Source organism: Amphichorda felina (genome assembly GCF_050947745.1).
Source record: "Amphichorda felina strain 45539 chromosome Unknown scaffold_7, whole genome shotgun sequence".
Taxonomy (NCBI): domain Eukaryota; kingdom Fungi; phylum Ascomycota; class Sordariomycetes; order Hypocreales; family Bionectriaceae; genus Amphichorda; species Amphichorda felina.
In genome coordinates, this window is record NW_028145043.1 from 1,802,365 (window position 1) to 1,816,285 (window position 13,921).

At 52.6% G+C, this 13,921-nt stretch overlaps 5 protein-coding genes across 5 annotated transcripts; 4 read left to right on the plus strand and 1 right to left on the minus strand.

Annotated features, from left to right (window-relative positions):
* Window positions 1-731: 731 nt before the first annotated feature.
* ACO1O0_007376 (signal recognition particle, SRP9/SRP14 subunit) lies at window positions 732-1,280 on the minus strand (the record flags this gene model as incomplete). Its single annotated transcript, XM_083196749.1, has 3 exons — window positions 732-1,009; window positions 1,103-1,181; window positions 1,245-1,280. 3 exons carry the CDS (start codon window positions 1,278-1,280, stop codon window positions 732-734), a joined length of 393 nt encoding a protein of 130 aa, XP_083047957.1.
* A 787-nt stretch (window positions 1,281-2,067) lies between these two features.
* Window positions 2,068-4,818, plus strand: SGD1 (MIF4G domain-containing protein; the record flags this gene model as incomplete). The annotated part of the gene is made up of 1 exon (XM_083196750.1): window positions 2,068-4,818. One exon carries the CDS (start codon window positions 2,068-2,070, stop codon window positions 4,816-4,818), a length of 2,751 nt encoding a protein of 916 aa, XP_083047958.1.
* A 545-nt stretch (window positions 4,819-5,363) lies between these two features.
* LPD1 (dihydrolipoyl dehydrogenase) lies at window positions 5,364-7,171 on the plus strand (the record flags this gene model as incomplete). Its single annotated transcript, XM_083196751.1, has 5 exons — window positions 5,364-5,422; window positions 5,522-5,586; window positions 5,645-5,724; window positions 5,792-6,496; window positions 6,554-7,171. 5 exons carry the CDS (start codon window positions 5,364-5,366, stop codon window positions 7,169-7,171), a joined length of 1,527 nt encoding a protein of 508 aa, XP_083047959.1.
* A 1,076-nt stretch (window positions 7,172-8,247) lies between these two features.
* ACO1O0_007379 (fatty acid desaturase-domain-containing protein) lies at window positions 8,248-9,992 on the plus strand (the record flags this gene model as incomplete). Its single annotated transcript, XM_083196752.1, has 2 exons — window positions 8,248-8,444; window positions 8,516-9,992. The coding sequence occupies 2 exons, from the start codon at window positions 8,248-8,250 to the stop codon at window positions 9,990-9,992; spliced, it is 1,674 nt and encodes a 557-aa protein (XP_083047960.1).
* Window positions 9,993-10,811: 819 nt separating this feature from the next.
* ACO1O0_007380 (vacuolar protein 14 C-terminal Fig4p binding-domain-containing protein) lies at window positions 10,812-13,429 on the plus strand (the record flags this gene model as incomplete). The annotated part of the gene is made up of 6 exons (XM_083196753.1): window positions 10,812-10,879; window positions 11,079-11,241; window positions 11,358-11,525; window positions 11,590-12,253; window positions 12,353-13,245; window positions 13,307-13,429. The coding sequence occupies 6 exons, from the start codon at window positions 10,812-10,814 to the stop codon at window positions 13,427-13,429; spliced, it is 2,079 nt and encodes a 692-aa protein (XP_083047961.1).
* Between the last annotated feature and the right edge of the window lie 492 nt (window positions 13,430-13,921).

A 13,921-nucleotide genomic window follows, 5' to 3' on the forward strand; every position in this document is an offset into this window, starting at 1 on the left:
CTGATCTAGAGCTAGAAGGGGGCTGTCAAGCAAATCCAAAGGCCTCGAATGCTAACGACGGGCCAAACTCGCTTTCAAGGGTAGTAGGTTGCGATCCACGGGTGCCAGGTATTCATCTCCTCATGGCAAGCTTACTGCAACGACCTGTATTATATACAGGGAAGGTACTGTGTAGAGCAGCGACCAGTGTGGGGCAAGTGAGCTTGAATTTAAGCATAAGGTACGTACATAGGTGCGTTGGTGTGCGTCTCCTTGGAGACCTCACCCCCCGGTGAATGCCTCATCATCCGATATCCGCCGGCTCACTCGAATACGCCAACTCCCCAGGTGGAGGAGCGAGGTGCTGTGGACCCTGGTAGCTTCCCAGGATTAGTAGTATACCGGTATAATACAAGTGGTATGATGCCATGCAAGATCGCATTCCTCGGCCCGGTCAAGATTAGCGAGTGTCACTAGAGTAGCACAAAGGGCACTGGGTCGCTCAAAACTGGGACTAGTTAGACTCGCGTTTCAAGACTGGGTTCGATAATGTTGTTAATGGGTAATTTGGCGATCAACTCTGAGTAATAAATCGCTATGACCAAGGCCAGGGTTTCCAATGTTGCTTTATTAGATGATATTTTCCACCGTCATGTAGGTAACCCCAACCCCTAGCCCTGTTGTCTGTGGGCAATGTTTTCTTCGCCCCCCATGTGGGCAACGAATGACCAAGGCGCCGAATTGAACGGTAGCTATGAACCAGCCTTCTTCTTTTTCGCCTTGGCCTTCTTCTTGCTTCGGTCTCTAGGCTTGAGTGCTGTCATTCCTGCCTTGCAGATGTCTGCATAATGCGCGTAGAATCCATCTAGGTCACTAGGCTTAACGATGGTGTAGAACTTGACCCTGTTTCCCCGATCCCTCATAGATTTGCCGTTGCTAGCGCGGATAAGAATTGGTAGGGGCTCACTGGGGTGAAGGTCGGGGAAAGGATCGGATGCCGAGGGCATAGGCGCATCTTTAGATTGTGTGACTATTATCTCAATGTTAGAGATAGCTTGTCCTCTGAGTGAGGGGGCCCGGTGCCCCCGGAGAGGATGTAGAAGGCAATCAAAGTGAGACTCACGTCTTTTCTGGGTTAGATAGATGGCTCCATGGTCGCTGCCTTTCCTTTGGCCAAAGAGCTTTTCCAGGCGGTCAAAGAACTGGTCTCATGGTCAGTACCAAATCTGTCTTTTGCCGGGTGTGTGATGAATGCTGGGGCGGACCTCGCTCTGGCTCAAAGAGGGCTTGTGAGTCGACATCGCTACATCCAATGCGCCGTAAGGGGGCAGCTCCTCTCAGCGGTAGGGTCGCGGTCTGTTGTCGCGGGTTGAGAACTTGGGAGTTGAGTCTGGTGATCTGATTCAGTGAGCGAGGTGGGGTGCCCCTCCTGTGCACGTACGAGTAGGTTAAACCTCAAGTGATTGAGTGCTGTTGTTGGTGGGCCAGGGCGGTACATGAGAATACATGACCAGAGCGGCAGAAACCCCATTGTTGGCTCAACGCCCCAGGTGCAGCGACAAAGTATTACTCCGTATATATGAATTAAATAAACAATCACGTATTATTAACCACTAAAATTAGTACATTTTTAAGCTTACGAGAACCGCCTTTGAATGGGAAGACAGAGGTATTATTAGTAAGATACTAGTTAAAGGTGGAGATGGCCCCAAAGTCAAAGGTATCAGAGGCGGCACTCGTAGTCGGAGGCGGCCCTAAGAGTTAAAAAATGTAGCTTATTTGCCAACTGCTAGGTAAGTGTAATATTAGCCATTAATTATATATGTGTTATTTGGTATTCATAAGGTGTGATCGCGCATGGAGGCAAGAAGGAGACCTACCTCCTACGAAGTAGAGTTTCTGCCATTCTAGTGGCTTAGGTATCCTTATGTACCACCGTAGTGGGTCCCATGGGGCTTTTTGGCGCTGTCCTCCATTTGCCCCCCGGGCGCAAAGAAAGTTCAGTTCACGACTTCCTTCACAGGCATCCAGTTGATTTTATGCCCCCCCCCCCCTTTTTGAACGCAAGGCACAGCGCACAGTATCAACATGCCAAAGTCGATACCAGAGCTTCAGACCCAGCTCTTTAAAACCCTGGGGGTTGGCCAAGGCCACGGCGCCCAGGGTCAAAAAGCATCTCGAAACACTGGGACGGGAGGACGGCAACCTGCCACTCGAAAGGATCAACGAAAAGCCCAGAGGGCGCAGAAGAAGTCTCAAAAATATTCGAAGAATGACTTTACCCCTCTGGCCAACGGTTCTTCCAAGCCCCAACCCTCCTCAGGTTTTGTTCCGGGAAGTCGCTCCCATCCAGTTTCTATACTCAAGAAACCGGCGTCATCCAAACGCGCGCGACTAGAGCCAGACAGCGAGGATTTCCTTGAGGATGACCCGGGTGCAGACACGGGTGGATTTAGCGACAGCGGTGGCTTGGAGGATGAATCGGACAGCGAGGAGGGCGAAATGAGTGATGATGACGAATTTGGGGACGTGGAAGAGGATGACGACTCTGTCCATCCTGGGCTGAAGCCAAGCGACAAGAGCAAAATGTCACGGGCCATACGAGAAAAACTGGCCCAGGACGACGCTGAGATTGCTGCGTTGGAAAGGAAGCTGGGTATCAAGAAGGGGAGGAAAACTCTGCCCCAATCATTCAAGGACGACGGACTCGACATGCTCCTAGGGAATCTAGACGGAGATGAAGAGGAAAGCGAGGGCGAGGGGTCTAAGCGGAAGCGCGACTACGACGAATGGCTGTCTGCGAAAAGGAGGAAGATGGGATCGGGACCTACTCCAACCCGGCACACTAACGGAGAGCATGAGGAGGAGAAGGATGATGGTGACCTGACAGGCGATTCCGATTCCGATGATGCCCTGGCTTTTAGCGAAGAGGACGACCTAGGCATGGAAGATGATGGAGACGGCGATAATGAGCGCTATGAAAGTGACGATGCCGACGAAATGGATGGGGAATCTTTCGATGGGTTTGATTCTGAAGAGGAAACAGGCGCTCCTATTCAGCCTCGGCCGCGCGAAAACCCCTATGTTGCACCTACTACGGGACCAGTAGTGGCCAGATATGTCCCTCCATCACTGCGCAAAGCGTCTTCCGGCAACGAGGGGGAAGCCCTTGGCCGCTTGCGCAAACAAGTCCAGGGGTTAATCAATCGCCTGACAGACGCAAACATCTTATCAATCGTCCAGGCTGCCGAGGAGCTCTATCAGAACAATGCGCGTGGCGACGTTACCGAGGTGCTGACGGACGTCATCTTGGCGCAGGTGTGCAAACCCGAGAGCTTACCAGACCAGTTCTTTGTCCTTACTGGGGGCTTTGCGGCTGCTGTTTACAAGATCGTGGGCTCTAGCTTTGGTTCCCATCTCATTCGACGCGTGGTCAACGACTTCGGACAAGAGTACGACAAGGCTAGCGCGTCCCGAAATGATGAATCGGCGATTCCAAAAGAACCATCCAACCTCATCACTCTCCTTTCACAGCTCTACGTCTTTGAAGTCGTGGGGTGCAAGATCATCTTTGACTACATGGAACGTCTCCTAGCTGATCTTTCGGAGATCAACGTCGAGCTTCTGCTACGAATCTGTCGGAATGGAGGCCGCCTTCTCCGCAGAGATGACCCGCAAGCCCTGAAAAACGTCTCTGGTGGGCTGAGCAGGGCCGTTTCGAAGGCGGGATATGCCAACGTGTCAGCTCGTACCAAGTTCATGGTGGAGACCATCAATGATCTACGGAACAAGAAGGCAAAGGCTAAAGGCTTGGACTCTGCCGTGGTATCGGAGCACGTAATCCGAATGAAGAAGCGTTTGGGCGAGATCAAGTCCCAGTCACGAAGACTTGATGGGCTTACTCCCATGGGGGTGGATCTCAACGACATAATTAGTGCCGATACTCGAGGTAAATGGTGGCTCGTTGGAGCCAGTGTCCCTGCAAAGCCTGAGAAACAGGAGCCGATCAGGGCCAAGAAGCTGAGGAAGGGGGAAACAAGAGCTGGCGATGATGATGTTAAGGACAGCGACGAGGGCTCAGGTTCAGATGCAGGCAGCGAGGACATGGATTTTGTGCTTCCAGACTATCCCAAGAAGGCGCGCGCGCAGGGTTTGGGAACCCCGGCTCAGATTGCCATCTTCACGGCAATCATGACCGCCATGGACTTCGAGACCGGATATCGTCAATATTTAAACCTGAAGTTGAGGAAGGAGGAACAGCTCGAGATTGCCCGCGTTCTGGTCCAGTGCGCTGGCAGCGAGACCGAATACAACCCATATTACGCGGCTGTGGGTGAGCGGGCATGCTCAAACAGCAGGGTTCGGTTCGCCTTCCAGGCACGTCTGTGGCAAATCTTCAGAGCCATGGGGGAGTCTCTTTTTGGCGAAGACATGGAGGACATGGAGACGGCGGACGGCATTCGATTCAGTGACAAGGAACGAGTGCGCAAAGTGGCACAGCTTTACGCGTCTCTAATCACCGATGGAGCACTGCGGATTTCGATATTGAAGCCACTGAACCCCCTAGAGTTGGAGCCGTCGACGTCTATATTCCTCGAGTCGCTCCTGACCAACCTGCTGAGGAATTGCAAGTCGCAGAAGCCCGAGAAGGAGCGCGCGAGAGTGGAAAGGGCATTTGGTGCCGCGAGAGAGATCCCTAAGCTCGCGGCCGGCCTCGATTGGTTTTTGCGGCAAAAGATCCAGAAGACCAAGCTTGTGGACTCCAAGCAACTCAAGAAGCTGGACCGAGTGAAGGAACAGGCGCGGGTGGTTCTTCAAAGGGACCCGGTGGAGGAATAATGGCTACCTCGAAGATGGTAGACGAATTCCAATCATGTACGAAGTAAGGTACCTAGGTATATCACGATAGAGTTGTTTTCGACTGGAAATATTGAAAAGAAATTCACGATGAGGGATTACGGTGCCGTTACATAACATCGAAGTAAGGTCCCAACAGGGTGTGCGCAATTCCGAATCGGCTATGCTAGATAATAATATTATCTCCGTGCCTATCCGGAGACGCCCAACAAATATTATCCTACAGCACCCAACGTGGCGGCAAAGGTCGCCTGGACGCGGGATATAACGGGGGCCGCCTTCTGTACCGAAGACTGGCGAATGATGGGCCGAGAAAAAAATTGGCAGGGAGCAACGGAAACTCGGAAGCTGCCTCGCCGATTGTCATTGGGCATTGGAGCTCTGCAACGCCAACGCCAACGACGACGCAACCTCATTACTCAACACTCCCCATCTCTTGACGTTTCGCCTCGTCAACTTCAACTTCATTTCCACACACCCCCTTACCGGCGTCACTGAGTGTCGAGTCCCCGTCGTGATCCTCCGACATGCTCGCTAGTCGCCTTATTCCCCGGCACACCGTTCGCCCGGTTGTTGCACGGTCAACGTAAGTGCTCTGTGGCATCAGCAAAAGATTCAAGAGACGCAGTCTCGGGGTTAAAGTAAGGGGAAAGAAGAGTTCGTTTACTAACCGACTACCTCCCAGTCTTCCCACAGTCGTTCCCGCGACCTCACTTTCGCGCTGGAGCCGCGGCTACGCCTCCTCCTCCGGTCCGTACCCGTCGCCAATCGCGCAATGAGCGACATTTGGATTCTAACACACCTGCAGATGAGAAAGATCTAGTCATCATCGGTGGTGGCGTTGCTGGCTATGTCGCCGCCATCAAGGCTGGCCAGGAGGGCTTGAAGGTCAGTTTTGCTCGTTTATTTGCCTATCCATTAGTCTAATGCAGCAACTAAAGTCTTCCCTGTATAGGTCACCTGCATCGAGAAGCGCGGTACCCTCGGAGGCACCTGCTTGAACGTCGGCTGCATTCCCTCAAAATCTCTCCTCAACAACTCGCATCTCTACCACCAGATTCTCCACGATACTAAGAACCGAGGCATCGAGGTCGGCGACGTCAAGCTCAACTTGGCCAACTTGATGAAGGCCAAGGACACTGCTGTCAATGGCCTGACCAAGGGTGTCGAGTTCCTCCTCAAGAAAAACGGTGCCGAATATATCAAGGGCACCGGCTCCTTTGTCAATGAGAACGAGGTCAAGATTGCGCTCAACGACGGCGGCGAAACCACCGTCAAGGGCAAGAACTTTTTAATTGCTACCGGTTCCGAGGCCACTCCTTTCCCTGGTCTCGAGATTGACGAGAAGCGCGTTATCACCAGCACTGGCGCCATCGCCCTCGAGAAGATTCCCGAGTCCATGCTTGTCATTGGTGGTGGAATCATCGGTCTTGAGATGGCCTCTGTCTGGTCGAGACTGGGCACCAAGGTCACGGTCGTCGAGTTCCTTGGCCAGATCGGCGGTCCTGGCATGGACACTGAGATCGCCAAGGCTGCGCAAAAGACGCTGAAGAAGCAGGGCATCGAGTTCAAGCTCAACACCAAGGTTCTTAGTGGCGACACCACCGGCGACAAGGTCAAGCTCGATGTAGATGCTACCAAGGGTGGCAAGGCCGAAACTGTAAGGACTTATTAGGGTCGGTTGAGTGTGTTCTCTAAGCTGACATTGGGTTAATAGCTCGAGGCCGAGACCGTCCTCGTCGCCATCGGACGACGACCCTACACCGCTGGCCTTGGCCTGGAGAACGTTGGTCTCGAGGTGGACGAGCGTGGCCGTGTCATCATCGACTCCGAGTACCGTACCAAGCTCCCCCACATCCGTTGCGTCGGCGATGCGACGTTCGGGCCCATGCTTGCCCACAAGGCTGAGGAAGAAGCCGTCGCCGTCGTCGAGTACATCAAGAAGGGCTACGGCCACGTTAACTACGGCTGCATCCCGTCTGTCATGTACACCTACCCCGAGGTTGCATGGGTTGGCCAGAGCGAGCAGGACCTCAAGAGCCAGAAGATCCCCTACCGGGTCGGTACCTTCCCCTTCAGCGCTAACTCCAGGGCCAAGACCAATCTCGACACTGAGGGTATGGTCAAGATGCTGGCCGACCCCGAGACGGACCGCCTGCTGGGTATCCACATCATCGGACCCAATGCTGGCGAGATGATTGCCGAGGGCACTCTTGCACTAGAGTATGGTGCGTCGAGCGAGGATATTGCGCGGACGTGCCACGCCCACCCAACGCTGGCTGAGGCCTTCAAGGAGGCTGCGATGGCCACCCATGCGAAAGCCATCCACTTCTAGACTCTCGTCGTTCACGGGCCGTAACCCGTACAACACAACTTCCTATATCTTGTTTTGGCCTATTTCATTTGTGGGGACTGGATCGGCGCCCGCTCTCCTTCTTACATAACCATCGGGTGAATAGACCGGGGGATGATGCTTGACGGACCAAAGTTCAGGGCACCAATTCGTGCAGATCCGCTCGCTGCTGGATCATCGACGTCCTGGGTCTGTCAAGGTGGTGCAGGGACTCTGTAAACTAGTAATTTTGTCCTAGCATGATGAATGAAAACTGGCCTGCTGAGCCGGCATTGTATATGCACAGACAGACAGCTGTAGACCAAGGGAACCGGATTTATGATCTATTATACTCCTCTTAATGCTGCTTATCCAATCGTTGACCAACGTGCTAGAAATGAATGCCATTCCGCTGTTTAATAACCATGGATCTAACATCCCTGATAGGAGCAGGTCGCAAATCTTCCCCGGAGTGCGAATACGGACACGTAATTGTTCGTCTGTTCCTCTTGTACTCGTACAGTATTAATATTATTCGTACGTGGTTGTGGCTCATCCCACGTCCTGCTTTAGATCAGCTGTCATTGGGAGTTTCGGGCGTGAACTGGAGCCATATCGGTTGTGGAGCCCCCCCGTGGCAGTGCTTCACCGCTGCATGCTCGGCGACCGACGACCTGATCCAGGTGCAAGAACCGTACGACACGACACACCCTCCTTTCCTGGTGCATGGTGCGGATCACCCCGGGTCCACTTCCAAAGCTCTCCTGGTATCCTACTACTAGTAGGTACTACTATTGCATACGGAGTACTTATGAGAATATACGCCGAGGGGTTTGTTGCCTCTGATCCACCCCATCCCCTCCTAGACGTCAATTGATTCTTCGATATACTTACTCCTTGTCCCCTTAAGCCCTGCCTCCCCAATGCCCTCGCTACCTCCACCTCCCACTCCTTAAACACTCCATCGACAAACCTTCTTCCGACTCCTATTGAAGGAAGGGGCCATGACCGCACGACCAGCGACAAACTGAATTCTGCAGATAACGCCTCTCCTTCTGTGGAGACAAAGACGAGGCGATATGGCGACTGCCCAAGCGAAGAAGACCTACCCCCTCATGTCACGGGGGGACATTGAGGCACTGATAGCAGGCGGACGGAAAGTGTTCATTGTAGAACAGCACGTCCTCAAGGCCGACGCTTGGCTCAGTTACCATCCAGGAGGAGACAAGGCCATTCTGCACATGGTGGGCAAAGATGCGACGGATGAGGTTACCGCGTATGTGTCCACACCCTCGCCAGGGCTACATTTCCAAATCCCATGGGCATCGCAGCTGACTTCCCTCGCAGTCTACATTCAAGTGGGGCGATCGATCGGATGAAGCGGTATCGAATTGGCCGAATCGAAGGACGATGGAAGAACTTCCTCCCTCCTATTCAAGGTGGAACCTTCCGAACACGAGCCGAGATGGAGGAGCAGGAAGAAGAGACAGACAGTGCGCATGACGTCGACACAGCCAGCTCATCCGACTCGCGGTCTCCTTCTCCCGTCTTTGATACTGATATGACGGGTGCCCGACAGAGGACAAAGGCCCAACGAGATGCGCCGAATGCCTCACCGCCAGCGTCTCCAGAAGAGAACAGCGACGGCATGGATTTCCTCGACACCATCACCCGACAGCATATCAAGCTAGACCTCGACAAGTACCCTGCGCAAGATGAGGCCACGCAAGCCGGCATCGTTGTCAAGTACAGGGAGCTGCATCAGAGGATCCGGGACGAAGGCCTGTACCAGTGCAATTACTGGGCATACGCAGTTGAGTGCTGCCGCTACGTTTCTCTATTTGGACTGATGCTGGTGTGCATTCACTACGAGTGGTACAAGATTGGTGCTCTGGCCCTCGGCTTCTTGTGGCACCAGCTGGTCTTCACGGCACACGATGCCGGACACATGGGCATCACTCATCACTTCCATGTTGACACCGTGATTGGCATCATCATTGCCGACTTCATCGGGGGTTTATCTATGGGCTGGTGGAAACGAAGTCACAACGTCCACCATATTGTGACAAATGCGCCGGAGCACGACCCTGACATTGAGCATATACCGTTGTTTGCGGTCTCTCATCGTTTCCTTGGGAATCTGAGATCCACATACTACGACAAGGTGATGAAGATTGATGCCCTTGCCAAGGTACTTCTTCGTATTCAAGCCTGGACATACTATCCATTTTTATCTCTTGCACGCTTCAATCTATACCGCCTCTCCTGGGACCACCTCCTCGCTGGCCGAGGACCACAGAAGGGACCTGCTGGCTGGCATCGATGGTTGGAGATTTGTGGACAAGTCTTCTTCTGGATCTGGTTCGGTTACGGTCTCCTCTACAAGTCACTGCCGGATAACTGGACACGGTTTAGCTTCGTCATGATTAGCCACATTGCATCTTCGCCACTCCATTTGCAAATCGTCCTATCGCATTTTGCCATGAGTACGGCTGATCTAGGGCCGCAAGAGTCATTCGCCCAGAAGATGCTAAGGACCACTATGGACGTGGACTGCCCGCCGTGGCTTGACTTCATTCACGGAGGCTTGCAATTCCAGGCAATTCATCACCTGTTCCCACGTGTCCCTCGGCACAACCTCCGTAAAACTCAGAAGCTGGTCCAAGAGTTTTGCAACGAGGTTGGGATCCCTTATGCTCTTTACGGGTTCACAAACTCCAACAAGAGAGTCATTGGAAGGCTGGCGGAGGTGTCGCGGCAGGCCGCCATTCTGGCCAAGTGTCAAAGGACAATTGCACAGAGAGGGGATTTCTTGGGGCACTAAGTATTGTTTGTGCGGTGTCTTTTATAGCAATTTTCTTTTCTATACAGGTGTAGCTTATGTCTTGATTCGTAAGGTAGTAGAATAGCACGAAGCTCTATAGACAATCGCTAGATAATACCTGGTTGCACTTCCCCAGGTGAAGAGAGGCCAGGCCATAGCATTTTTGAACAGCCAGTCGTGTTGTAGAGCAGCGTATCCTCGTTCATGGTGCGTACGAGTAGAACAGACTCGTGGGAATTATGCCGTTGTGCGCTCTTTGACATCGAGTGTCCGTATATACAGTAGGTCCATAGAGCCTGGTATCAATATTAATAGTACGTACTGCATTGTACCTGGCATTGCAAGGTGGTGTACTTCGTAGCGCTGTGTAATTCAACCAACCTACGGATACTAGTAGTACGTACGTAGGGGGTACAGGTAATAGGTAGGTATTACTAGAACTTGCCTGGCCTTGGAAGGGTCTTTTTTCCTGGGCCATGCCTGTGAGTGTGGCACACACTAGCACCTGACCTCAGCGGACGAGGTCCCTAAACTCTCCACTGAATCCCACACCCGGAGCCGCACCAAACATGGGTTCCATCCATCCATGGGGACCTTATTACCTTAGGTAGGACCACTTAGCGTATCCGTACCCAAACCGATTGACGTAGCTGCACCGCATCTACCCATGGGTGCTGGCTTACCCATATCATCGTCATTTGCATCATCCAGGAATCCCACTTCCTCTGCGCTGCGGCGTTGAGCTCTTGAACCACTACGAGCAGCACGAGCAGATTCACCCGCGCACGAAAAACCCGCCAGCATGCTCCAGTGGCCATCATGGATACCAACATCCAGCGCGCCCTCAACGATAAGCTCTACGACAAACGCAAGGTTGGAGCACTCGAGTATGTCTCACTAATCGCTCCTCACTCTCGCCTCCCTCCCCTAGCTACCGAGAGGCTATCTCGGGCTATCACTATCATCGTCTCTACCGTCCAACTGCCCATTCTCCGCCTCCGCTCCAACTCCATCAGCCCCTACCAGCACCTGTTTCGTTGTGATGCTATCTTCGCAGTAAGACTGACTAGTCCATTTTGGAAACAGGCTGGAAAGGATCATCCGGGAGCTGAGCACTGCCGGCGAGAACCAAAAGGTCGAAGAAATCCTCGATCAACTCTGCAATGACTACGCGTACGCTGTCCACCAGCCCCATGCCAGAAATGGCGGGCTCATCGGCCTTGCCGCTGCCGCCATTGCACTTGGACCGGTACGTCCTGTTGACTTACGCGCCCTGTACCGCCTGTACCCCCTGTGCCTCACTGGCCTGAAGTTGCACACGCCATGCAAACAAATGCTAACGTGTATATGTATGTGTGGGTTTAGGAGCTTCCTCGATACTTGGCCAAGATAGTACCTCCAGTGCTCGCTTGCTTCACAGACCAGGACGCTAGGGTTCGGTACTATGCCTGCGAAGCAATGTACAACATCGCCAAGGTGGCAAAGGGCGAAATTCTTATTTATTTTAACAGCATATTTGATCAACTTTGCAAGGTGAGCCAACGAGCCCATCCGCTATCCGCAAATGACCTTGCCCTAACCCATCCTCTTCCCCTAGCTTGGCGCGGACTCGGAGCTTTCAGTCAAGAATGGAGCTGAATTGCTGGACCGTCTCATCAAGGACATCGTCTCAGAGTCGGCAGCGTCCTATGTCTCTGTTCTTGAAGCACCACCAGAATTTGAAGGTGACGATAAAACCAGCTTGGATGACCCTAATGCCCATTTTCCCACAGCATTCTCCCTTCCGAGGTTCATTCCACTTCTTAAGGAACGCATATCGGTCATCAATCCCTTCACGCGAAATTTTCTAGTGGGTTGGCTCACACTGCTCGACTCAATTCCGGACCTGGAGCTTGTCACATATCTCCCGGACTTTCTTGGTGGTCTGCTAAAGTTTCTGGGCGATCAGAACGCAGACGTGCGTGCCTCTACTCAAACATGCTTAGATAAATTTCTCAGCGAGATAAAACGCATCTCCAGAGTCAAAAGGGGGATCATGGATGCCAGGAGGCTGAAGGATGGTGGCAAGAGGAAGCGCCAGGACTCGGCTGATAGCGAAAGCGGCCGCATTGTCCTCGAGGAAGGTGATGAACTGGACTCTGACGCAGTTCTTGATGATGAACGTGACGACCTTGACGAGGACTGGATACCGGGACAGGATGTTGAAATCAACTACAAAGAGATACTGGAAATCCTGACCTCTACGCTCGACTCACCGTTAGGTATGCCATCATCATGTTTTGCTCCAGAACTCGGCCCATACATGTTGCTAAGCTAATATCCTTTAGAAGAAGACTGTTTTCTGGAGGATTGCTTGTTAGAGTCTCTCCGATGGATTGTCGAGTTCCTCGAAATTTGTCCCGAAGAAGTCTTACCCTTCACGCCCAAAATCTTGGCCCACATGCTTCCCGCCATGGCCAGCACAAACGAGACTATCCATCAAGCTGCCACGCGGGTCAACGGTTGTCTTATGGACTACGTTGTGTCGCTGTCAGACGAGCCTAGTATTCGAGGCCAGCCTCCCGCTCAAAGCCATGCACAGTCAACTTCTCGTCTACCTACCCCCGGCGAGCGAAATGAAGGCCTGAGTAGTAACCGTGGTTCTTTAGCGAGCTCACGGGACCTGGACTCCCCCAGCCCGGCTCCCGGTGGCCTACAAAATCGTTCCATGTCCACCCCGGCCGGAAACAGCGTCCCTCATCAGCAATCTGATTTAGACTATGGGGCTGCCGTCAGCTCCCTCACCCTACTTTTCCTCAATGACCACGAAGCCACTCGCGTGGCAGCGATGACCTGGCTTATTATGCTGCACCGAAAAGCCCCCCAGAAGGTCCTTGCGTTCGGGGACGGGATTTTCCCTGCTTTGCTAAAAACACTATCAGATCCGTCCGATTCAGTGGTGACCAAGGACCTGCAGTTGATGTCGCAAATTTCTCGAACCAGCGAGGACCTTTATTTTCATAAATTCATGGTCAACTTATTATCTTTATTCTCGACAGATCGCAAACTACTCGAGACTAGGGGCAATCTCATCATCCGCCAGTTGTCCCTCAGTCTGAGTCCGGAGCGGATATATCGGACCATGGCTGAATGCATAGAGAAGGAGGAGGACTTGGAGTTCGCCAGCATCATGGTGCAGAACCTCAACAATAATCTCATCACAGCGCCGCAACTTTCTGACATGCGTAAACGGTTGCGTAACCTTGATACAAAGGTAAATCCACAATGTCAAGTCCAATAGGGGGCCCTTATCTTGTACTAATACAGCTCTGCAGGATGGCCAAACACTATTTGTCACCCTATTCCGGTCTTGGTGCTACAACGCTGTGGCTACCTTCTCGCTGTGCCTGCTCGCCCAGGCGTATGAGCAGGCGTATCACCTACTGCAGATATTGTAAGTATCACACACGCCTACTATCCGCCCAAAACAATGCGACTGACTCATCGAAGCGGTGAATTAGAAATGACTGTCAATTTATTGATTCAAGTCGACAAACTCGTCCAGCTCATCGAGTCCCCAGTCTTTACCTGTAAGCAAAGCCTCCCGTTCCGCAGGTGAAAGCAAGTTGTCGAGCGGGCTGACCGAAAGAAGACCTACGCCTTCAACTCCTTGAGCCTGAGAAGTACCCATATCTCTACAAGTGCATGTATGGGATTTTAATGCTACTACCGCAATCATCAGCCTTTGCTGCTCTCAAAAATCGTCTAAACAGCGTTAGTTCCATAGGCTATTTACATGTGGCGCCGAAAAGGTAACGACCCCTTTATAATTAAGAACTTACCCACTATCTACTCGATGCTGGCACCAGTCGAACGGGCTCGCCACTTTCTATGGCCATTTAGGTATATGCTAAACTCCCCACAGTACATCATCAACGTCGAGCAGCTCC